General features: G+C 40.5%; 1 protein-coding gene across 5 annotated transcripts in view; it reads right to left on the bottom strand.

The window, feature by feature from the left end:
- Nucleotides 1-26,121, bottom strand: part of shank2b (SH3 and multiple ankyrin repeat domains 2b) — a 173,007-nt gene that overhangs the window by 29,798 nt on the left and 117,088 nt on the right. For all 5 annotated transcript variants that reach the window (XM_036568085.1, XM_036568083.1, XM_036568081.1 and 2 more), the window contains 2 exons: nucleotides 19,990-20,072; nucleotides 16,703-16,827 (listed from right to left, as the gene is read on the bottom strand). In XM_036568085.1, coding sequence (XP_036423978.1) covers nucleotides 16,703-16,827; nucleotides 19,990-20,072 — 208 coding nt within the window. The remainder of the gene's footprint in view (nucleotides 1-16,702; nucleotides 16,828-19,989; nucleotides 20,073-26,121) is intronic.

Raw genomic sequence — 26,121 nt, 5'->3', positions numbered from 1 at the left:
CACTTCAGATCCTTATTTACAGTAGCAGTGAGAGATAAGGGGGCTTCCTCTCACAGTCCCACAAAGCCTGAAACGTTCCCAAACACAGTAAGTCTATTTCTAATACTCAGCCATGGGAAAGGAGAGGTACATTAAAAAAGAACTCTTTAAAAAGGGGTTTTAGATCAGTCATATTTTAGTCTGTCAGGAAAGATACTGCAAGCATGATCCCATCTCTATTATCTAACTGAACCCTGATGGGTGATGGCATGAATGCACAACACACCTGCACTGCAAACTTGGGAGGTTTGTAGTGTCTAAACAGATGCTTTACCTTTAAGTGTAAATACTCTTTAAAGGGCTTTTATCATATTTATGGAGAAAATAATCATTAAAAAAATTGAAATAAATAAAACGAACTCAAAAAAAATAATAATAGCAATAACAATATCATATCATTCATTCTCAAGTCCATATATGAACACTAAGCTACAAAAAAGACTCGTTTTGAACTGTTTTTGTGATGCACATTTACATACAGCCACACTACAGCAGTTTAGCTGCGTCAGTTCACACTGAAGCAGTAAGGAGTGTTTTCAGTCTGGACTAATTTTTAATACATATTTTTTTGACACAATGCAGGGCAGCCAATCAGAACTGAGCTCATTTACATATATCAGTCTTAAAGGTACAGTAATATACAACAGTCTGTTACACCACAGTAGTCACGCTACTGTTCTCTGTCTGGTTAATTTTCTGATGACTTACGTAAATATTTTAATCATTTCAACATGATTTTTATGTCTAACTCATAACATTCCATCAACAATATAGACCTATATCACTCCTACACTGCCAGTAAAAGAGTACTGCATAGGTACATTATTGTTCACCAAGGTATAGACAATGTAAATGTCCCCTTTCAAGGTCCTTAAGGTCCAACTGTATGCCTTAAAGGAGTATGATCTAAAATTTCTACATAATTAAATGTTTAAAATATAAACAAAGTCATTCAGAGTGGTTTGGTGTGAAATGCTCTCTTCTAGAGAAACTTACTGAGTCAGACTTGTTCACAGTGGTGGTGATAGGAACCAGACGTCTGAAGAGTTCAATGACTCTAAAAGCTCCCTCACGGAAAGTTATTACATTAAATGGTTATGAATTCACTGCCTGGTGTCTGTTTTAAGATCTTTTTAAGAAAGTTTTGATCTAAAACTTATTTTCTTCAATCTGTTTATGGTGCAGAGATACATGCATGGTGTTGTATGGCAATATTATCTCCAAAGAAAACATTTTTTTCAGATTTATCACTATTTCATCACCCGCTCATTTCCAGCCGTCTGTTTTCGCACATGCGCAGCCTGAGAAACCCGAAAGAAATCAGAGTAAGAGTATAAGAAATCTGAGTTAGCTGTTTACATGACCATAAAAATAATCATATAACTGCAGAAATCTGATTATAATCGGATTATTGAGTGCATGTAAACAAACTTCTTGTTGCACAGAAATATGCGTCCAATGCCTGTAACTATGATAGCAAGCAAGGAGGGGAGTCATGATTTTAAGGTTGTGTTGGGGGGTGTTGTCATTGTGGTTGTAGTGTCTTCACAAAAGTCCAGGGCTGCCCTTGTCTGACCGAATCTGCTACCTGGGCTGAATAATTCTTCTCAGATAATAATTCTTCTCTGACTCATATAACAACTTCATATACTGAGATGCTGTGATGCTGAATTCTATTAACGTAGCCCAGCATTACCTTAATCCTTTTAGCTGCAGCTGTAGAGCCCGTCTCCTATTCACCTGAACCCACTCCACCACGGAAGAATGGAGGGCTGCTATCTTCTCCCTCTGAAACCAACGCCCAGCGCTCCAAATGAAATCTCTCCCCTCTCACTCCTCTCCTGAGAGCCAGACTCTTTTGTCTTGAGTGGGCTAATTATGAAGAGCAAAGAGGATCTGCTGCTTAGGGACGTTTTACACACACACAGACTCCCTCTTCCGTCCCACTGCTTTTATTGAGCAGCCCGGTTAAGTCTCAGAGTGGTCTTATCTGAGCAGACCTGCCCCGCACTTACTGGAAGGTTAAATGATAAAGCCGGTGTGATGTGCTGCCGATGGAGCTCCAGGGACGAACTATGAACCTGCAGCACAGACAAACAGCAGAGCATCCAGCCTGCACAGCCATGTTTATTGTATGAAAACTTTGATTACTTGATTAATCATCAAAATAATGAACAGATCACTTCATTACTTATATATTCAAAAGTGGCAAACAGTTGAAACAGACTTAGCTGGACAATAAACCTGACTCCACCTTACAAATACTTTAATTAGAAAGAAAAACTTGGAGTTACATAAAAAGACTAACATAAAACACTATGTGGCATACTGTCATATGCAAAAGTTTGGGCACCCCTGGTCAAATGACATATTTTGTTGATTTTCTAAGCGTAAATAAATGAACACATCCTCTACCGAGAACATTTTAATGCAAAATTACCGTTTATTTGCTAAATGCAGCATATTGGAAAAAATAAAACATAAAATGTGGCCTGTGCCCAAGATATGGCACATTTTATATTTTCCAATGTGTTAAACTCAGCAAATAAACAGAAACTGTGCTCTCACACTTTCTGAAAAATGTCATTTTCTGATTTGTAGAGGATGTGTTAACTTATTTTGACTGTAAGAGAGCAGCAACAGAATTTTCATCATGCAGTCTATGTAATCCATTTAATCTGCCATTAATTGATTAATCCAGTTTAATCCAGTAATTACACTTGTGTGCAAAAATTTGAACCACTCCATTCAAATTAGATGTTTGGTGATGTTAATGAACAATTTCTATTTATTTACAGAGTTTAACACACTGGAAAAAAAACATAAAATTTAAAATGTAGCCTAACCCTGGCACAGACCACATTTTCTTATCATTATTATTATTATTATTTCCAATATGTTGCATTCAGCAACGCAGAGCACACACTTAAATATACAATAAAAAATACAGCAAATTTTAATGCACGATTTCTTTTTTTTTGCTGTTTTATTTATGTTTTATTTTAAATGCAGCAAATAAACAGTAATTGTGCATTTAAATGTGCAGATGTGTCTTTGTAGAGGATGTGAATGTATTTTCACTTCAAAAATCAACAAAATTTAATTTGACCAGAAACACCCAAACTTTTGCATTTGCCTGTATGACAGCCTTAATTTATACATATATGTTTAGTTGTATATGACGGACAAAGCACATTAATCAACTAGAGCCTGACCAATACATCGGCTGGTAAAACTGACAACCTGCAGAATCAGCAGAAATATTGCAGATAATTAACAGCTCTTCCTGTTGCGGCATTACTGGGACCCAAACTCGCGATCTCCCAGCTGTAGGGCTAAACCTTTAACATAGGGCTGAGCAATATGGCCAAAATACAATATCATAATTCTTTTTTTTTCACTATGCATCATAATAGTTTGATTTTCTGTGGTCTGATAAATTGGAACAGATAAAAAGAACAAGTAGAGCATTTAAAAAATGATCAAAAAGCTAAGAATACAACGATTTTAACGTTTCACACTTCGCACTGAACTAAGTCTGGTTAAACAGGACTAATTATGTACTCTTTATAATGATATATGCAGTTGGTTCGCGTTCTTTAAAGGAGAATTTGACTAATTTTTCAAAAGTTCTGCATTAACCAACTGATGAGATGTAAGCAAAGTCATGCAAGGTGGTCTAAATGGTTCCCTGTTAAGATCCCAGTGGTGGTGATAGGAACTGGGGTCAAGATGTCTCCAACATAAATATAACTATTTATTTTATTTACAATTCAGAACCACCAGTAAACCTACATGTGTCTTCTGAGTTTTGTGATAGCAATAAAATAGTGGTAAATTTAATTCTTTTGAAAGGGACTATTTTGCCTCACAACGCCTTGCATGTATCTCTCCGCCATGAACAGATATAAAAACAAGACATTTTGGGCCAAAATCTTCAATCTTCTATGTCAGAACTATTCTAAAACAAACTCTGAACAATTTCGACTCTGTAATTTTCTCTAAAATGAAGCATTTCACACCAAACCACTCTGAATATCTTTGTTTACATCTTAATCATTTAATTATGCATAAATTTTGAAAAATCAATGAAATGCCCCCTTAAGTATTGACGATATACATGTTATGCTCAGAACAGTATAGTGTGGCATATTGTGATGTAAATAATCACACATATTACCCATCCCTACTTCAACAGTGGTCCCACGGGGGAGCCTAATATGATGCACCCCCTATATGACCATATGATAGTAGCACAGAATAAACTGTGCATTTAAAATGCAAAACACCGTCATGGAAAACGCAGTACATGATGTAATTGTATCCAAACATTTGGCATGAGAATTACATGTTATAACATGTAAATGCGTTAAGTAGCCAACTCATTGTTAGCTCCAGTCCCCAAGGCCTGATGTATAAGCCATTCAGGAGGGTGTTTGTCTATTACAGCAAGAGGTGACAAAGTATTAGACTCTAATGGTAAAATAGCCTTATTGAAAAACACCCTCCATTATGATATTACACCACTGAGAGTCTCTTAAAATGACTATTGTTATGAATACTGTTCTGTCTATTCAACCAAGGTCATAATGTTTATTGTGTTAATGCTAGCAGTGATGCTCTATCAACACAGTGAACCTATTATAGGTTTCACTGTAAAGAGATCAAGAAGAATATAAATACAATGTTTATGGCGTATTATCTGTGGGAGTTAATACCATAACATATAGTGAAACCGATGCACCATGACACCCCAAATCCCACTGCCTCATCCATAAACATGTACAATGGTATGAATGAATGCTCTACGTTAGCCATTGTGCATGATGATCTACCTCTACAACCTGTGCTCACACAGATCTCCTGCTGAAGGCAAGGCAAAGCAAGTTTATTTATATAGCACCTTTCATACACAGCAGTCATTCGAAGTGCTTTACAAATGAAAAAAATATAAAGATGATTCAAATTCAACTTTAAAACGATGTAGGAGAACAGAAATTAAACCCACATGGCACCAGGCAGTCAGAAAAGTGGCTTTTCACATTCTACCCTGTCTCATCTACATCTCAATCACATGTTCTTAGGAGCTGCTCTCCTAAGGTGCCATTAAAGAACCACTTTTGGTTCCCTATGAATCCTTCACCTGATGGTTCTTTAAGGAATCCATATCTTATATTCTTTTTGTATTTTAGTTTATCCCCAGAGGTCCATGTATGATGTTCGTGTGGGTTTTTATACCCAAAACAGTTATAATTCGTTTTACATGACCATAGTCAAACATGTCTTCATCCCTTCAATTATTAGCATGCTGCATCTTTACGTCTGATACATGTAAATGATCTCTGTTCTGATTGGCTGCTCTGTATTGTGCCTTGTTCAAAAAGCAGTCTGGGCAGAAATTCTCCTTACAACTTTAGTGGGTGGGGCTAAATTCATAGGATGAATATGCACATATACACCGATCAGGCATAACATTATGACCACCTCCTTGTTTCTGCCCTCACTGTCCATTTTATCAGCTCCACTTACTATATAGGTGCACTTTGTAGTTCTACAATTACAGACTGTAGTCCATCTGTTTCTCTGCATACTTTGTTAGCCCCCTTTTACCTTGTTCTTCAGTGGTCAGGACCCCCATGGACCCTCACAGAGCAGGTACTATTTGGGTGATGGATCATTCTCAGCACTGCAGTAACACTGATGTGGTGGTGGTGTGTTAGTGTGTGTTGTGCTGTTCTGAGTGGATCAGACACAGCAGTGCTGCTGGAGTTTTTAAACACCTTTAAGTCACTGCTGGACTGAGAATAGTCCACCAACCAAAAATATCCAGCCAACAGCGTCCTGTGGGCAGCGTCCTGTGACCACTGATGAAGGACTAGAGGATGACCAACACAAACTGTGCAGCAGCAGATGAGCTATCGTCTCTGACTTTACATCTACAAGGTGGACTGACAAGCTAGGAGTGTCTAATAGAGTGGACAGTGAGTGGACACAGGGTTTAAAAACTCCAGCAGCACTGCTGTGTCTGATCCATTCGTACCAGCACAACACACACTAACACACCACCACCACGTCAGTGTTACTGCAGTGCTGAGAATGATCCACCACCCAAATAGTACCTGCTCTGTGAGGGTCCATGGGGGTCCTGACCACTGAAGAACAGGGTAAAAGGGGGCTAACAGAGTATGCAGAGAAACAGATGGACTACAGTCTGTAATTGTAGAACTACAAAGTGCACCTATATAGTAAGTGGAGCTGACAAAATGGACAATGAGCGTAGAAACAAGGAGGTGGTCATGATGTTATGCCTGATCGGTTTATGCAAATGTACTATTTTTTTGTGACATCACTAAAACAGAGGTTCTTTACGCAGCTCAGTTTCCATGTATGGACTGTAAGGACTGGGAACAATGTTTAAATGCTACATCAAACTGGTTTATTTACCCAAGTGAGGAAAATTAGCCTTCTAAATTACTTCAACATAATGTAAAGGTTCTATACTAAGAAATGCAAAGTAAATAAGTTTCCTAGAATTTAGAAACCTTTATTTTTAACAGCGTACTCTAAAGCAATCCACACAAAAATCAGTAACAGTCTTGATTTCCAGCTACTAGATGAGAAAGTAACTGCTCTTGAATGGATGCTGACAGCCTCGCTGACAGAGGCTCAAGAGAGATTACAGATATGTCTATTATAAGAATCAGGCCCGAAAGGCAAACCAACAGCAGCCGTGTCCTGATACGGGTTGGTGTTTTAATACGGCGGGTGGATATTGCCGTGCAGTATTTTGCGTGCACTGAGAGCTGGTGGATTCAAAATGTTTACATGAGGCACGAAAAAAAAAGCTGTGCTGCTTTCAGTACTGTGCTCAGACACAATACTGCTGCTGGTTGCTAGGTGACCGTTGCTCCGTGTTACAACATGAGCCCTGGTTCGTCACCGCACGCATGGACCAGACCAGGTCAGCACATACCTCTGCATGATATGTTTTTTGTATCAGTCACAGCTATGATCAATGACACAAAGTCTTTTAGCAACAAAAACTACCATAAATACTGTTCTCTCTATGTTGTTAGCTTTTCTTCTGGATCTTGAAATCTTGTGTCAACCTGTACAGCATTTTGAATCTGTTTGTAAGAGAAGTGCTACATAAATAAGCAATGAAAAAGGCTGGTTTATCTCGGCTCAATGAGGCGGATTAACGGTGGTTATTGCGTGCCGTCCTGTGCTGCTTCAGAGCTGTGCATGCTGTGGAATGGGCAGGTTGGTGACAGTCAGTGCGGCTATCAGGCCGTGAGGAGGCTCGCAGGCATCTCCTGCAGTCCGCAGCCTGCCTGCCTGCTGCATGCAGAACTTTCCAGAATGCCAGGCAGAGGAACTGTCCACAAAGGAAACACAAATCCAGCCTAGCAAGTACCCAAAAACCAGCAAACAAGACCCTAACAACAAGCAGGAATATCATACCTCCTAGCAACACCATAGCAAGTATCAGGAATTACTATGTAAACCCAATTAAGTCACCAAAAACAACAATGTTCTGCAACTGCTTGAACTTCTGAAGCATTATTAGCTGGCTTTGTCAAGCCAACTCAAAAGTTTGCTCACAAACTTTCCCTTTCTAGCTGTTATTAATTATTATTATTAATATTATAACTGTGTCCTGTGGTGGTTACTCCATATACGTGTTCACACTGGACCGGAACTGAATCTCCTGCCTCTCTCTCCTGACTGTATTCCCCGCGTGGTCGTTAACCAGAGTACTGTGGTTGCGGGTGACTCCTCGTTTTCTGTTCCGTCACCAAGAAACAGAGAATAAAGCTTGTTCTGTACTGAGAGTGACGAGCCTATTCAATCTACAGTGTGGGTGAACAAGACTGATCAATAATACAAGCACATATCAATAATACATACTTTTCATTAAATGGACACCAGAATGTGGGCACACAGTGACCTTGTGCGAGATGTCTAAGCTAATACAGACACAAAATGGAGGTGGAGGAGAGAAGAACAAAGGAAAGGCACAGCAGATGAGAGGAGAGAGGAGAGGAAGGCTCGAGTCAATCCAGGAGAGGAGGAGAGGAGAGAAGAAGAAGAGAGGAGGAGAATACAGCAGCCATGAGAAAAGAACAGGAAGATGTAAGGAGCAGGAGAGTGAGAGAGGAGTGAGATGAGAGGGACGAGCGAGAGATGCTCGTGCCCACACACTGAGGCCAGTGGGAGTGTGTGTATTTTCAGTAAAGCTGCTGCTCGGCTTTGGAGCTTCCTGCAGGATCTCTAACACTGACAGGAAGGCATGAAGAAGGTCTGCCAAAAAAAAAAAAATAAAAAATGGACTAGCCACCATGATGATGTTGATAAAGCACACATAGAAGTTTGCAGGTTTCTAGTGAAGCATTAACTACAAAGTCAGAGCATGCAGGAGGAACAGAGGCTGCTCGTTTAACTCCTAGTCAACCTGAAATCACCACTGACTATATTTACCTTGATAGTTACGTCGTTGGTCATTTTAGGCATGATCCCTCGTATCACATGTATTTGGCTATGTTCACATTACAAGCCTCATTGCTCAAATCCGATTTTTTGCTCGAATCTGATCTCTCTGACACGATGGTTCACAGTGATTCAAATCTGTCATTAATGTGAACGAACCAGCGTCCTGAAATGACCCTCATGAGCTCATCCTACTCAGTAACGTCACGTGAATGAATCATGTGCATCATCAGCTCAAACTAACGAGCAGAACGAGCTTCGCTGAGAAGATAATTAATTCTGATAAGCTGCTTTTCCACCGTTTAGAGGCTTTAACTTCTGTTCGGCGCTGCTGCCATGGTAACGCTGAATGATGGCGCACACGCAATGGAAAAAAAGCACATGAATTCTGATCTGAGTGTCACATTAAGGTTGTATGGCCACGAATCGGATACGTATCTGATCTAGGACCACATATTCAAGTGGCTCAGGTCAGATTTGAAAAGGTCAGATTTGTGTGTCCTCACAGCCCTGAAAACATCAGATCTGAGTCACATTAGACCAAAAAATCAGATTTGTGCCACTTCAACCTGGTAATGTGAACGTAGCCTTTGTGGCCTCTTTCTGCAGGCCCTCTAATGGCTAGTCAGCTGGGGGAATGGCAATCGACTCAGGTATTTTTAATTAATATAATCAAATAAAATATTTTTCCCCTGTAATTCTGTTGAGATGAACTAGGACACTGTTGTCTCTCTGTGTGTGAAATGTTGTGACTTTGTGTTGAGCTGCTAGTGAGCAAGGAGGGGTGAAAAGGGAGGGTGCTGTGAAAACTATTCACACCTCTCCACAAAGATAGCTGTGCTGAGACAAAATATACAGCACAACAGCAGCTTTCTTCATATCAAACAACCCTGTACAACTGACTCAATAAACAAATAGCATTTAAACCCAATAAAAACACTTATAAATGCTGACTTGCTTGCTCACGTATGGAGATCAGAAATCCAGTTCACTTTTGGTTATTTAAGTTATACACATTTCCACTACACAAATATATTCCATTAGAGATGCAGCAATCCATCAGCTATGTATCGGTATCGGGCGATTTTCAGTCCAAATATGCGATCGGTCAGTATTTCTCCAACTTAGCCAATCCTGAGAGCTGATTAGTGACATAAAACATGTGAGCCATATTTCAGGATTGCTGCAGACCTGCGTGAGGCCTTTTGATCACAGGACCCTGAGGTTCCTTGTTCAAAAGCTAGATGGAAATATAGACATTTTAACCTTCAACTTTGGGACTAAAGGCCTATTTACACAGTGTCAGATTTTTATGGACAATGAAAAAGCAAGCATTTTATCTTTTAAATGATAAATGAATCACGCTTAATATGACCAGAGACAACGACAAATAAGATACAAAAGGTCCATTTCGATTTCAGGTCAACTGAGAAATTACACACAGTGTTCAAAATTTCTGCATATTTCAATCGTTGAGATGTAAACAAAATCATTCAGTGATTTAATGTGAAATAGTTCATTGTAGAGAAACTTACCAACTCACAAAAAGCCTTTTTATTTACTATCCAAAATCACCAGTGAAGCTACATGTGTTTTCTGAGTTTTTATATGTAATGCTGATGATGGTAAAATAGTGGTAAAGCTTACTGGGGACTATTTTGCCTTAGACTGTGCTCCACATATCCCTCCACCATGAAGGTATTTCTGAAAAGATGTTTTAAGCCAAAAGCTTAACACAATATTATGCCTCAGACATTAGGCCACATGTTCATAAACATTTCATGTAATACTTTCTGTGAGGCAGTTTTTAGAGACATTAAACATTCAGACGTCTGGTTCCTATCACCACTACTGCAAACAAGCTCGTTTCATATCAAACCACTCTGAATGACTTTGCTTACATCTTAACCATTTAATTAAGCCGAATTTTTGAAAAATTTTAATTCCCTTTCATGCTAAAAAAGAAGAAAGAGTTAGAGATGCTGAGGGATGAGGCATTCCAAAATCCCAGAGCCTAAGCACCAAAAGACTCCAGTTAGGTCTTAGGAAGCAACGGAAGAGCAGTTTCGGTGGACCTGGGAGTATGAGGAGGGGTGTAGGGATGCAAAAGGAAAGTATGAGCTACAAAAATGACAAATAACAACAAAACCAGACCTCCCTGTCAGAATAACCTGTAACATAAAGGAGTGGACAGGAGGTCTAGACTGAGGCCTACAAGTGCTCTGTCCATGGAGTAATCTGGACCATTTCAGGAGGAGGAGCAGAGAGGCAGCACACACACAGAGACCTCCGACACATCCATCAGTCAGAGTCAGAGCGCGCAGCAGTGCTGTCTGCGAAGCTGTAAAAAGTCCCCTGAGCTCCTGGACAGAATGACGGTCGATAACATTGACCGCACGATTAAAGTGTGCTTAATGTTTGCAAGGTCATCAGGAGCGGGCAGAAATGACCAAGCGCAAAAAACACTAGACTGTTCATTTTCTTACCGAATTTACAGGGAAATTCCACTGAATTTTTCAAAATTTCTGCATCATCAAAACATGCCGTAATATACAGTTCTGAGCATATCATGAATTTCGTCAGGGGATTTCCACTGATTTTTGACAATTGATGCATAGTTAAATGATTAAGATGTAAACAAAGTCATTCAGAGTGGTTTGACGTGATACTCCAATTTAGACAAACTTACAGAGTCAGAATTGTTCACAGTGGTGGTGATAGGAACCAGAAGTCCACCTCTAAAACGTCCCTCGCAGAACTTTATTACATGAAATGGTTATGAATAATGCCTGAGACATTGTGTAATTTTAGTTTTTGGAAGGTTTTGGCCTTTAAAGTACCTTTTTTATGTCAGAGAGGTACATAAAAGGAGCTGTAAGGCCAAAAAGGCCCCAATGAAAATGTTTCTGTTCAGATTTTCCAACATTTTACGACAATTAACATTATATATAGAAACTGTTCATATTGGATAGCAAATAAAATGGCTATATTTGTGTTGTTGACGTTGTGACCCCTGGTTCCTATCACCACCACTCACATCTGTGAGTGATTCGAATCACTCCGAATGCCTTATGTTTACGTCTAAATGCTTGAATTCTGTATAAATGATGCAAAATTGACAAAATTCTTGTTTTAAACCTGTTTAAGACTAAAGAGCATCCAGGATGCTGACCGCTTACCAAACAAATTCCGGATTAAATTCTCAGTGCAGAATTCACTGTAAACTGGGTGTGAAAAATTGACCAAAACAATTGTTTATCATTGTTTATGTGCCATATGGCACCATAACTCGACTGGTTTGTTATGATCACATCATCAAAATGCAATCTGTTTCACCGGCAGCATCTTCAGCCAACATAAAACCCTGAAATACCATCAAATAATTTATACGTCGCACTCACAGCTGCATTTCTCATGCCCTGTTTCTCCTTCCAGTCGGCCGTCCTTTCACTAATGATCCTCTCTCTGAGCACTGACACAAAGTGAGTGCTTCCATGAATTCTGCATGCAGCTGAACTGATTTTTGCTGATATGGAGATGAAGAGCCTCAGCCGATGGTCACTCTCCCTGCAGCTCATTTAAGGTTTATTCAGCAACAGCGTTTAGCAATTAGCATCCTTGATCTTGTCCTTTTTTTAGACACACCCTGCTGTGTATGTGAATGCTGGTGTGCTCCATCTATCCCTAACCTTAACCTCAGCGACCAATCAGCACTGCAGTTTGGGAGAGGCGGGAGGGGATGGAGGGGTGGTCAGGAGAGATAAGGTTTAGCTGATGCACAGTACTGTGCAAATGTAAGAGATATCCTTTATCCAGATATCCATCCTTTTTAAATTTAGTTTATACATTCAAAACTACCACTAAGTGCTAGTTATTCATTTATCAGCGTTAAACTAAATAGAACATCACATTTTCAGTATTTAGTGTGTCACTCTTTCCCTTTACAGCTTCCTCAAAGAATCTGCAGACACACCTCCAAAGTTCAGTCTTAGAAGCTGGTTGATCATTTTCTGAAGTAATCAAACACATTCAGTGGTGTTGAGGTCTGGACTCTGGGGTGGTCAGTCCATCGTTCAGCTTCTTTGTTTGATGTGTCCATCTCCTTTTCTCAGTGAGGTTCTTCTTGACAGCTACACATCCTTTCAGACCCACAGCGCTGAGTCGTCTTCTCACAGTGGAAAGATGGACAGAAACACCTGTGGATGTTTTCAGATCTGAAGCAGCTTGATTTTCTCCTCTCTCAGAGATGAAAGCTTTAAGTGCTGTTTATCTGATGGGGACAGTTTTGGTGTCTACCAGGTCTTCCAGGTGGTTGTTAGGAGTCCCATTTTCTCTGCAGATTTAAACATTTTATGAACTCCAGTTTTGGAAGCTTCTGTTTTTCACTTATTGTTTTTTTTATTTCTTCGTCCTTATGCATGTAGATTATCTCATATCGAATCTCCTCAAAAATATCTAAAAATGTATAAGTTGTACTTATTCGCTGTTTTAACTAGAAATGAAAGAAATGAATGATGGTCTTTGACTTTTGCACAGAACTATATAGGCACAAAGAGGACAGCACTACATACAGCCTACACAAATGCCACATCTTACATAGCAAAAAAATAATATATATAAATATAACAACGCGTCAGTAGAATCTGTAATGAAGGCAGAACATCAGGCAACTAGCAAAAGTGATCTTCTGCCTACTGAAAGTGCTCAGTACTCACTGCATTTTCCTTCCATTTTAATCATCACAAGGAAGCTTAGGGACACAGACTTTCCAGCTTAAGCCTTCATCAGCATGCAGCTGTATAATCACTTGTGCTGAAAGGGTTAAGCAGATGATCACTCCCTGCTCTGACATTTTCAACCGCTGTCTTAATTGAGAACGTTTCGAAAAGCTCTGTGTCATTTCAAAGTGAAAGCAATTCATTAGAACAAACGACCAAAAGCACAACGTCGGTGTTATAATGAAACCCTGTACGTCTGAAATGATGTTTTACAGGACATGGAAAAGCATTCTTAACTTTAAAGGGTCCAAATCCAACATTTTTCTTCCCTGCTTTTCTCCCACTCACTCCATATGTGTGGTTTTATGTACTGAAAACAGCCGTGCTTCATCTTTACATTACCGTTTTCCAACCTCTCCTTAACCCTCCTAATTAAAATGGTTGTTTCTGGTTACTGCGCCTTTAAGATTGATATATGTAAACTAGCTCTGTTGTGATTGGCTGCTCTGTATTGTGCTTCATTCAAAATGCAACCTGGGCTGAAATGCGCATTATAACGTCAGTGTGAATGGGCGAGGCCACACGGCTTAAGGGTGAATATGTGGATGTATGTAAGTGTGTTGGCTTTTGTGACAGCATGAAAACAACAAATTCAAAACAGGCTGTTTTTGCAGGCTAGTTTCTATATTGGGACTGAATCGAATGGACAGTGAATGGAATACGTGGAAACTGACAACGTTTACATACTACATCAGACTCTTTTATGTCACAAGGGTGAAGAAAATGAACATTTCCATTATATGGGTGTGGCATGCCCCCGCCCCCTCCCCACTCGCGGCTCTCTCCCTGCCGTCCTGGCCAAGGTTCGTCGCCGCTGGGTGTTCGGGCCCCGCCTTCCTGCCGGCTCTCGCGGCCGTCACTGTCGAGGCCCGGGGGGCGGGCGCATGCCACAATGGGCAAGTATGTTATATAATGTACATCAATGTGACCAGATTGATCGGAATTTTGGACCATTTTTATTGGTCCATTTATCATAAACTGTAAAGCCCAACTAGAGATGTAAAGGCTGTAGACAAAAAAAGCAGTTATGAGGTTTTATTATGACAGTGGTGATATGAGGAGGTTAACAGCTTTGCCATGACTTTCCCCACAATTGCAGCCGAGCCAGGAAGGCAGGAAGGAAGTGCTTCCTGTAGGGAAGACCACCGTGTGCTCTCACAGCCACTTCCAGGACAACGTGTGTGTGTGTGTGTGTGTGTGTATATATGTGCCTCTGCACTCTCATTAAAGATGTAACTGTGACCTTCCCTCATGTTCGCACTCTCAGGCTTTATATAAATGTTCTCCTGTTGACACAAACGTGTGAATGATTCAACACATCCACTTCAGGATCCATAGGTGGGAAGCTTCCAGTACTGGGAAGAGGATGTTTTTCTAAGCGGATCTAAAGCCAGCTCACCCAGACTCAAATCCCAAACACATCGCCCAGCGAGCCAAAGCCACAGCAGAAACAGGACTTAATTGTACTATAAATGTCTTTTTTTTTACTAATATACTGTATATCGCTGCTGTCGGAAGAAAACCTCTCCAATTTTGTCATTTTTCAGTTTTTGATATAATTTGAAAATGCCTGTTGCCCTTTACATCGTGTATAAATTTCATGAAGAATGGACCAAAAGAAACGGCCCAAAATGACTTGGAAAAACCTCTGGTTCCATTGACTTACATTAAAAGTAAAGTAGTTTTTTTTCTTCTCCTGTAAAGTTACTATTTTGGAGTTTTTCTTCCAACAACAGCAATTTTTAAGTTATATGTTGACAAAATGATTCCACCAATCAAAAAACAGAATGCTTCTTTTTTCCACTATAAAAGTGCAACTAGTCACAGAACGTAGTCAGCATGGCAGCTTTTACAAGTGCAAATTGCTTATAAACACAGCTCTTATGGCTGTGTCACAAAATATGCCCTACCAACTATCAAGGGTGGACTAAGCACAATACTTCTGCACTCTTGATAAAATAATGCACTACATAGTTAGCATGAGTACAGTACCTGTGTACTAGAGTAAAAGTACATGTACTATTGGTGAAATATTACTTATGTAAAAGTACACTTTGTAAAAGTATATAATCCATATTTCCACTTGAGTAAAAATGCAGAAGTACTTACTTGTGAATGTATATAATTAAGTATGAAAAGTAAAAGTACTTTTTAAATTGTAATTTTATTAGTTCTATTAAGGAGTGTGACGGTGGATATGAGCAAGTTTTCAAACATAAAGTGCTTTTACTTTTCATACCTTTGCATTTTTACTCAACTGTAAGTATAGATAAACTAATATTTACCAAGAGTACATCTGCTTTTACTCAAGTACAGAAGTACTGTACCCTCCAAGGCACCTATACTATGTAGGGCATGAATTTGAGAGTCTACCATTTTGCAGTGGTCTGAAAACACAGTGTAGAACATCCAGTTCACTCTTACAATCCCACAATGCACCTCAATAGGTAGTGTACAAACAATATACCCAAGCAGACACAGAATACCCACAATGCACTGTGCCATGTACAAAGGAATGTTGCTACTGGGGCAGAGTGATGTACAACCTGTGTAGCGTTAGTGTTTATGTGATCTACGTAATGTTCCATATAGTGCTCTTGATTTTTCGGCCATTTCTGTTCACTATACTAGTGATCTGTATAGTGCTCCAATGTAGGGAATAGTGATTAGGGGCTATTTCTGTTCACTACAATAGAGATCTGTATAGTGCTTCGATGTAGGAAATAGTGATTAGGAGCCTATCTGTTCACTATAATAGTGTTTTATATAGTGCTCCAATGTAGGAAATAGTGATTAGGAGCCTATCTGTTCACTATAATAGTGTTTTATATAGTGCTCCAATGTAGGGAATAGTGATTAGGGGCTATTTCTGTTCATTATAATAGAGATCTGTATAGTGTTTTGATGTAGGGAATAGTGATTACGGGACATTTCGGTTCACTATATTAGTTATTTGTAGAGTCCTACAATGTAGGGAACAGTGATTAGGGGTCATGTCTCTTCACTATAATAGTGCTCTATATAGTGCTCCAATGTAGTAAATAGTAATTAGGGGCTATTTATGTTCACTATAATTGTGTTCAATATAGCGGTCCAATGTAGGGAATAGTGATTAGGAGCTCTTTCTCTTCACAATAATAGTGTTCTGTATAGTGCTCCAATGTAGGGAATAGTGATTAGGGGCCTATCTGTTCACTATAATAGTGTTTTATATAGTGCTCCAATGTAGGGAATAGTGATTTGGAGCCTATCTGTTCACTATAATAGTGTTTTATATAGTGCTCTAATGTAGGGAATAGCGATTAGAGGACCTTTTCCTTTCACTATATAGTGCTCCTGATTTTCCAACACAGGAAACAAACACATTTCAAACACAGCTCCAGCCTTTTTCTTACCTCGATGAGGAAGTCTCCAGTCCGGAGTCCAGCCTGCCACGCCACTCCTCCCTCATCCACAGACTCCAGGTACTGCAGGGCGGGAAAGGCCGGTGTGGGGGTAAACTCCTCGATCGGGGTGTCGGCTGAGGGTCCCCAAAAGAGCAGCACAAACCAGATAGAGAAAAAGGTTATAGGGCAGGACTTGAGATACTCTATACCAAATCTCCACGAGGCCTGGAGACCCTCTGTACTGTTCTTACTGCTTATCTAACACTTCTGAAGTGTACAAGTACAAGATGTTTTCAACAAAGCTGGAGTATCCAGTGAGGATAGAGCCTAAAGTCTATAGCTGAACTAAAATTACGACACTGAAAATCTCAACAGTGTATCTAATATTTCTCATTATTTAGTTTTTTCATACTATTTATAGACAGTTTGCTTGTTTTAAGTCATTTTTAAGTAATCTAGTGAAAGTGTCATATTCCACTGGCAGATCATTTTACTTATTTCAAGCATTTTTTCTTAAAACAACCATTTATATTATTTATTAACAACCAAATGTATGCATTATTTCTCAAAACAGGTAAAATTCTATGAAATGGGTTGAATAATGTTACAATATTCTTCAATCTTATCATGCTAAATATCAGATATACTGACTAGAATTAATATGTTTTGCCAATAAATATTTTCTCCAGTGTTTTTAATAGATTAGTCTCCTCTTTGTCTGGAAAACTCAAACAAACTTAGCCAACACCGTCACTGTTTTACCGCTGCAACCATGAGCAAAAATCACGACACTAATGCAAAACCACATGCAGAACATACAGAGAAGCATGACATGCACATTTGTGAAGTAGCTGCGATCAGTGATGGGACTCTTGGTCCTGAGGCCTCAGAAACAGAGTCACGGCCACAGTGCTGCTGCACTCTCCCTCCACGGCAGTTTCTGTAGTTTCAGCTCAGAGGCAGTGCACTCACACACTGCAGCACTGACATAAGCCTGTCCAGGATTCAGCCAGCGTCCCAGTGGCATAGCACGCTTGCTTTCCACTCACGTGGCAGAAACTGTCATTTTCTTAACATTAAGTTCGGGGACCTTTAGGTGCTGTTAAACATACGTACTGCGTAAGACCGAAGGTATTAAATCCGCTGTAATATCTGTTCATGCCTTATGTTTTCTGCTTTAGACTGTCAAGATATTTCATGAGCAGCACTAATCAGTACCTCATCAAAGGAAGAGTAGCTTCCTACAATTACCATATTTATGATCTTTACATCAACATCTCGTCACATTAACAACGCTGCATTACGCCAAGTTAATGTGGACGGAGGAGATGCAGCAGAGGAAGCACAGCTGAGTCTCAGAAAGACAGCCAAGTGCAGCGGTCACTCAGGCAGAAGGAGAGTGCAGAGTGCAGTGCAGTCCTTGGGCGCTGCTGTCCCTAACGCTATACACATATGGACACACATGCACGTGTATTCCAGTCTATGTGGAATATAGTGTCCACGTCCTTAACTACATGACTGATGTGTTCCTCCTAACCCAGCCCTAACCTTAACCTCGGCAAACACAAGATCTGCTTTGCCCTGTTTTGGGGAAAAAAGGCATTTCCCTTCATGGAGCCAACAGCCAAACCATCCTCTGAGCACTGTTGTCACAAATAACTAAACATATACATACATACATACATGCATGCATACAAATACATAGTATCTCTACAATCCACATTAATGAAAATAACACAGAAACTTGCAGACAAACTAATAAACAAGCCCAAAACAAAGTTCAGCTGCTGATGCTACACAGTTGGGGGATCTGAACTGTAAGTAGGTGTGTATGGGGAGGGGATGAGGGGTAACTGCATTACTGTAGGAGTTAAGATGGGGCAAATAAGCACATTACATGCACTGGAGTGAGGGTGAGGAGGCATCTAAATACAGCTCAAGCACTTGGGTAGGATAAGGGACAAAAACCTTAATAATCACTGGTGTATGAGTCTAAACTGGGTGGGGGGGGCACAAATAATATCATATGCTCGGGTGTAGAGGGCTAACAAACACAACATTCAGCAGATTGAGAGTAGGGGCAAATAATACAGTAAGGGTGGTGAGAGTGGGGGCAAATAATACAGTAAGGGTGGTGAGAGTGGGGGCAAATAATACAGTAAGGGTGGTGAGAGTGGGGGTAAACAAATAAAGTAAGGGTGGAGAGGGTGGGGGCAAACAAATAAAGTAAGGGCGGGGAGGGTGGGGGGGCAAACAAATAAAGTAAGGGTGGGGGCAAACAAATAAAGTGAGGGTGGGGGGGCAAATAAATAAAGTGAGGGTGGGAGGGTCAAATAAATACACATGTACTGAAATAAAGGTGGGGGGCAAGTAAATGTACCACACGCACAGTGAAGGAGGGCAAAAATGCACTGGACACAGCACATGCACTGGAGTGGGTTGGTGAGTGAGAATAATTACCGTATATGCACCAGAGTGAGTGGGGGGGGGGTAAATAAATACAGCACAAGCAGTGGAGTGGAGGAGCGGGCAAATATGCACTGGAAATTAGAGGGCAAATAAAGACAGCACATGCAGTGGAGTGGGTCTGGGGGGGAAATAATTACGCCATAGGCACTGGTGTGAGAGGAGGAGGTAAACAAACACAGACGTAGATGCACTTGAGTGAAGGTGGGGCAAATAAATAGAGCACATGAACTGGAGTGGGTCGGAAAGGGGGTAAATAATTGCACCATACGCACTGGGGTGAGAGTGGGGGCAAACAAATGTATTATATGCACTGTAGCGGAAGGGCAAATATGCATCAGAGATTGGTGGGGCTAATAAACACAGCACATACACTGGCTTGAGTGGTTAAGTAAACATATTACATGCACTGGACTGGGGGTGGATGCAGGGCAAATAAAACAGAGGTACTGGAAAGGGGTGGGGGCAAATAAACACAGCATATAGAGGTGAGGGAGCAAATAAACACAGGACATGCACTGAAGTGAGGGTAAGTGAGGGGCTGATAAACACAGCGTGTGCGCTGTGGGAGCAGAGGGGCAAATAAAGGCAACGCATGCACTGTGGCAGGGTTGTAGGGGGCAACACTACACATGCTCTCATGTGAGGGGGCAAAAAAGCACACCAAATGCACTGGAGGGATAGGGCAAGTAAATACATCACATGCACTGTGGGGTGGGGGGGAAGGTGGTGGCAAAACAAACACACCACATGCACTGTGGGGGTGGGGACGGGGCAGAAAACCACTTCACATGTGGGGTTGGGGGGCAGCAGTGTGGCCCCTCTCCTACCTTTGGCCCCTCGCAGCACGAAGCCGAAGCCTTCATTGTCCTTCTTCTGCAGCACCACCGTCTTCTCGTCGATCACACAGTCGCTGTGGAGAAAATCGCGCGCGTAACGACCGTTAGTGTTCCAGCCGGCCATCCGCATCATGGCCACGGCGGCGGAGCGCGCGGAGCCACGCGAGCGGCCAACACACCGCAGCCACGGGGCTGAGGGCGCGCGCTGCTGCAGAGACGAGTACAGCATCGCGCCGCGCGGCAGAGAGAGAGAGGTTTAATCATGTAGAGGTGCCTTTAAGACGCAGGGAGGAGGAGGAGAGACATAACAGAGAGAGAGGGAGAGAGAGAGAGAGAGAGAGAGAGAGGGGGGGGAGAGAGAGAGAGAGCAAAAGATGGGAGGGAGAGACAGAGGAAGACAGAGAGAGCGAGACAGAGAGAGAGAGAGAGAGAGAGAGAGAGAGAGAGAGAGAGAGACAGAAGGGAGACAGGTACAAAAAGAGCAAGAGAATGAAAGAGAAGGGAGAGAGAGAGAAAGAGAGAGGGGAGGGAGAGAATAAGAGAGAGAGAGAGATGGGAGAGGGAAAGGAGACAGTGAGAGAGCAAGAGAAGGGAGGGACAGAGAAAGGACAGAGAGAATAATGGAGAAAGGAGAGAGAGAGAAAATAAAAGGGAGAGAGAGAGAGAGAGAGAGAGAGAGAGAGAGAGAATGAGAGGGGAGACAGAAAGAGCAGGAGAATACAAGAAGGGAGAGAGAAAGCAAGAGAGAGAGGGAAGGGGAGAATGAGAGAGGGGGGAAAGTGAAAGGAGACAGAGAGATACTGAGAGAGCAAGAGAAGGAAAGGAGAGAGAGAGAGAGAGAGAGAGAGAGAGAGAGAGAGAGAGAGAGAGAGAGAGAATAAAAGAGAAGAGAAAGAGAATATAGTATAAGGAAGCGACAGGAAGGAAGCTAGAGAGAGATGAGAGAAGAACAGACAGAGAGAACAAGACAGAAGTGAGAGAAAGAGAGAAGAGAGAGAGAGAGAGAGAACAGACAGAGAGAACAAGACAGAAGTGAGAGAAAGAGAGAAGAGAGAGAGAGAGAGAGAGAACAGATAGAGAGAACAAGACAGAAGTGAGAGAAAGAGAGAAGAGAAGAGAGAGAGAGAGAGTGAGAGAAAGATGGAGGAGGGACAATAAGAGAGAGAGAGCCAGAGAAAGAAGAAAGAGTGAATGGGAAAAGAGAGAGCGGGATGGAGAACGAGTGTGCCTATGGCTTTACTGGATGGTAGAATAAATTAAATGAATTATCTCGTTGATTAGACTGTAATGAATGTAATGAGGATGCAGGTGAGAAAGTGCTGATGAAACCAAAGCCAACTGTTCATGGTTTGAAGCTTCTCTCAGCCAAACCAGACTCAACACACCTTACTCTATATCATAACAGGACCGTAAAACACCTAAAAACTGGCACACAAGTGAAAAAACATAGACCCTGAATAGTTTGGGAAAGAATGTTGGAAGTTTAAAGTTGGTCATTAATTAAATCAGATATGTTTCCGTCAAAAAAAAAAATATATATACACATTTGCATTTCTTTTCTACATATCTGAAATAAATGTGCAATAGATGCCAATATATGTATATATATAAAAAAAAACTACATGTTCACATTTTTCCTAATATTCGAAATATTTGTGCACTGTATGTCAATATATGAGGTCCTAGTATCAAATTTTCACAACACACACAACACACTTTCTAAACCGCTTATCCTTCTGTGTCGCTGGAGCCTATCCCAGCGGTCACTGGGCAGGAGGCAGGATACACCCTGGACAGGTCACCAGTCCATCGCAGGGCATAAAATTCCCAAACAAAGTAAATTACATGTACACACGTTTCCTCATATACACTACATGTCATTATTATTAGGTCGTAATGTAAAAAACTATTTATATGCACATATTTCCTCATATTTAAATGAGTTCATGTTAATGTATACGATTTCGTAGCACTGAAATTTCGAAATACACACACACACACACACACACACACACACACACACACACACACACACACATATATACTTATTTATTTATTTATTTAATGTATTCACAATATATGTTCATCAAACTCTGATAAACTCCAGCTGAACATTGCCTGGGTTGGGCATCACTCCAGCAAATACGAAGGCTACGTATTTACAAAAAAACTGTAGGCGTTTTGCCACGTGGTTGAGCATTTTCACATCACACTAATTTTATTTCCACTGTGTTAAATTCAGCAAATAATCGAAATTGTGAAGTTACAGAAATATGCAGTATTTAAGTTTGTTTCCTGAAGAAAATGAACAAAACATGTTATTTGACCAGAGTGCCCGAAGTTTTGCATAATACAATTTACCACTTAAAAAGTTTTGATTAATACAATATGTTAATATGTTAAATAACGGCAAATAACCAGTAACTGTACACTAAAATGCGCTGAAGTGTGTCTCTGTAGAGGATGTGTTCCCTTATTTTTACACAGAAAATCAACAAAACATGTAAGTTGACCAGCGGTGATTTCATACTGGCTTCTGTAGCTCAAAGAGGGCCATATTATACTACCTACAGCAGTTCCAGCTTAATAACTGCATCTAACATCACATCTAACATCAGCCAGTAGAGATGCTGAGGTCTGAAATCTAAAAGCCTTGTTATCGACGTTCTTGGCTCAGTGAGGACTTCCAGTACTGTCTTTAACCTTAACCCACATCCACAGTAAAACTAGACCAATATATCCGTTGGCCAACAGGTAGCTCCGCCCCCAGTGCTATGGCATTTATATTACTTAAAGGTGAGTGAGTTTCTGCTGTTTATTCGTGTTTAAGAAGTGTGACAGCTGAGAACAGACACTCGTTTCAGTCAGTAAAACACGGTTTAACTGAAACTAAAATATACAGAGAGGTCCGAAAGTCTGAGACCAAGAGTGAAAAAGCTATTTTGCATTCTTTTCTTTTCATTACAAATGATATCGTCAAAAAACAATGTGTGGGAAAAGTAGAATCTTTGAAATATTTACAAATATTTACATGATTTTCAGAATTTCTCAGTATTTGATACACTTTTGCTTTAATGACTGCCATGAACTCCACTGGTTTGTGCAAAAAGCCTTTGATGAAGTGATCAAATCCACCTGAGAGTCATCTGAAGACGACTTTCAAGAGAAGAGCTAAAAAAAAATAAATCTGACCTTTTTGTAAAAAGACCTTAACGTGGTCATTCAGGAAATCTTGAATTCTCTTCGTTTTACTTCATAACATACATTTATATACAGCTCTTTAATATAACATTTCTTTGCATTTTTGAATTTACTTTCAAATTCTGCTGTTTATTTTTAGGTTTAGACAAAAATGACAGATTTTCAATGTGGTTTCAGATTTCCAGACCCCACCTTCTGTACATCAATGTTATCAGTTATCTGAATTTTAATTAAGCCTAGTCCTGGACAAAACGCGCACAAATTCTACACTGAAAGTCCTTCCTGAGGCCTAGCTGAGAATCCAGCACAGGTCTGGTTAAAGTACATTGCGCGAAGACATTCAGGAACATTATAAAAACCCCTTGTTTGATGCAAAGATAAAAGACGGACTCTACATCAGTCAAAGCTTCTTAAGGGCTGTGACAAACTATGCACTGACGAACCGTGAGCTGAGTTTGCATGGGAGTATTGAAAGCATTCAGAAAGGAGAGAGCTGACTCCTGCAGAATGATGCATGGTTACCATAGCGACATAATCTGCCTGCGGGGAGGGGTTAGTGTGTATGTGAGTGTGTAGGGGGGCACTGTGGCGTTGTCATAGAGGTCATTAACATCCTGGCCTGCTAATCACAGCTCAACCATCAAGACACATTATTTGCTTGTAATGGAAGTGAATTCGTACCTGCGTGCTGTCTGAGAAAGCTCATTTCTTTCCTGTTGTTCTTGAACAATGCCTCATTTTTCCCCCCAATACAGTTACAGTTTCCAACTTCGTGCCAAACTGTACGACAAAGCTGCCAATCCAGGACAACGAAGGTTCCTCCATGGCATTCTTTCAAGCTCTCTATGAAGCTGGAGACTCCATTATTTACGTTGATGATACACCACAAGCATCTAAGACTTAATGCCACAACTAACCAGACTGTTTCCACTAAAAAATCTCTAAAACGTTTTTTGTTCCAGACACTGAAACCTTAACATTAATCAGTACTGATACTGAGTCAATATAGTACTTAGTATGTAGTACAGTATAGCAGCACTACATAAGATTTTTTGTTAAAACTGAAAGAGGTTTTTCGGACCACGTCATGCGTCTTTACGTATTAACATCACATGCACAGGCTCAAAGAGAAGATCAATGAGTCCGTTTACATGCACTCAATAGTCTGATGACTGCAGAAAATCACATTTCGTCAGTAATCCGATGCATTTACATGCATTTGGGTAATCAGATAAAGGGAAACTCCAGGTCTACATGAGTCAGACAGTAATCGTATTTCTGCTTTGCAACTGTCCAGTAAACTCACAGAAGATGTGACGCAAACATAACGTAAAACTCAAACTTCATGCTGTGGCTTTTTTTTTAAACATCGCGCCACTTAACCTGAAACTATGAACATACATCATCTAGAAGATTTAAATACTTCATTTCGTCAAGCATGTATTTGGTTTCATCATCGCTCTAAAAGTGTTTTGCTGCGTCTTGTGGCGACGCTGCTTGCTTATTTCCGGCACTGCGGTCTGTTTTTGCACATGTGCAGACTGAAAAATACGAAAGAAATCAGAGTAAGAGTTTACATGCACTGAGAAAGCAGATTACTGAGCTGAAATTTTCTAGATCTTAGACCGGATTTCTAGACCTTACTCTGATCTAAGAAATCCGAGTATGCTGTTTACATGACCATTTGAATAATCAGATAACTGCAGAAATCTGTTTTTAGAGAAATTATGATCGGATTATTGAGTGCAGGTAAACGCACTCAATGTTGTAGTAGACAATTCACTTACATCCTCTGAAGACACGTCCTTCAACAAGTTTTGACTGAGTTCTCTTGAATATTCTTTCAACATGCTGCAATCATCACATTCATCCCCTCAGGGAAGGGGTCCAAAGTCCAACCCACATTACAAAATGTGCAACTACACAATTCCACCAGATCTCAAAATCCCCAAAACTTACATAGTATAGCTTTAAAATACTTAGACGACTACATAACATCACACAGTGTGAGCGATTTCAGGATTGGATCGTACTTCTTTTTTCTTTACTCTGACCAAATCTGATCCAGCCTTTTCCGATGATATCAACTTGATACAATACCTGGAGTCATACCATCTCTACCTAACAGACTTTAGCAACATCAAAGGCACTTTTAACACTGAATGTAACAATGTTCACATTAGCCAAGCGGGGCCAGATACAGTTGCAGTAGAAGTACAGTTGCTTAGCTTAAATGCAAATCTGATAGCTTGTCCTTTGGGAGGGGGGGGGGTCTTTTCAGCCAAGCTAACTTCTGTTACATCCACGGGCTAACAATAGGCTTGTTGACCTTCATACAATTCTGACAAGCGTAGTATTCACCTCAAACTTTGAGTTCTGCCTTCACAAGATGTTGGACTGGTTAAATTATTTCAGGCTCAGGCTGTTCCCGCACATTCCCACCAACATCTAGCCCGAAGCCTGGCAACCCAAATGTTAAGAAGAGCCATTTTGTCCTTTCAACAAAAATCAAACCACCTTGGGAGCCACAACATTTTATGTCCACTTCACTGAAGTAATGTTTTACCATCTTGGCTGTAAATATGTCTCAGTATGTGTTAATGTGCTAGTACAGGCTAAAATTATAATATAAACGAAACCACAGACTTACTTTGCTCTGCTTTAAGCTTTAGCTCAGCTATAGCTGCTTTTCTTGCATCTCCGGCAGGAAACTTTTCCTCAAAAGTAGAACAGTTTCTTGTAAATGTCTCTCAGCGTTCGATTTTTTACGAAGCTGAAGTCGCTTCTCGTTCAGCAGCTTCTTGTTCAAATTTTCCAGTTCCGCCTTAAATAGCGCAGAATGCAGCTGCTGCACCATTTAAGGTGGAACGGGAAAATTCGAAGAAGTGAGAAACTGGCAAACGAGAAGTTGACTTCAGCTTT

This window comes from Colossoma macropomum, unplaced genomic scaffold, assembly GCF_904425465.1.
Source record: "Colossoma macropomum unplaced genomic scaffold, Colossoma_macropomum, whole genome shotgun sequence".
Lineage (NCBI taxonomy): Eukaryota > Metazoa > Chordata > Actinopteri > Characiformes > Serrasalmidae > Colossoma > Colossoma macropomum.
This window is presented reverse-complemented; position numbering and strand designations above follow the sequence as displayed.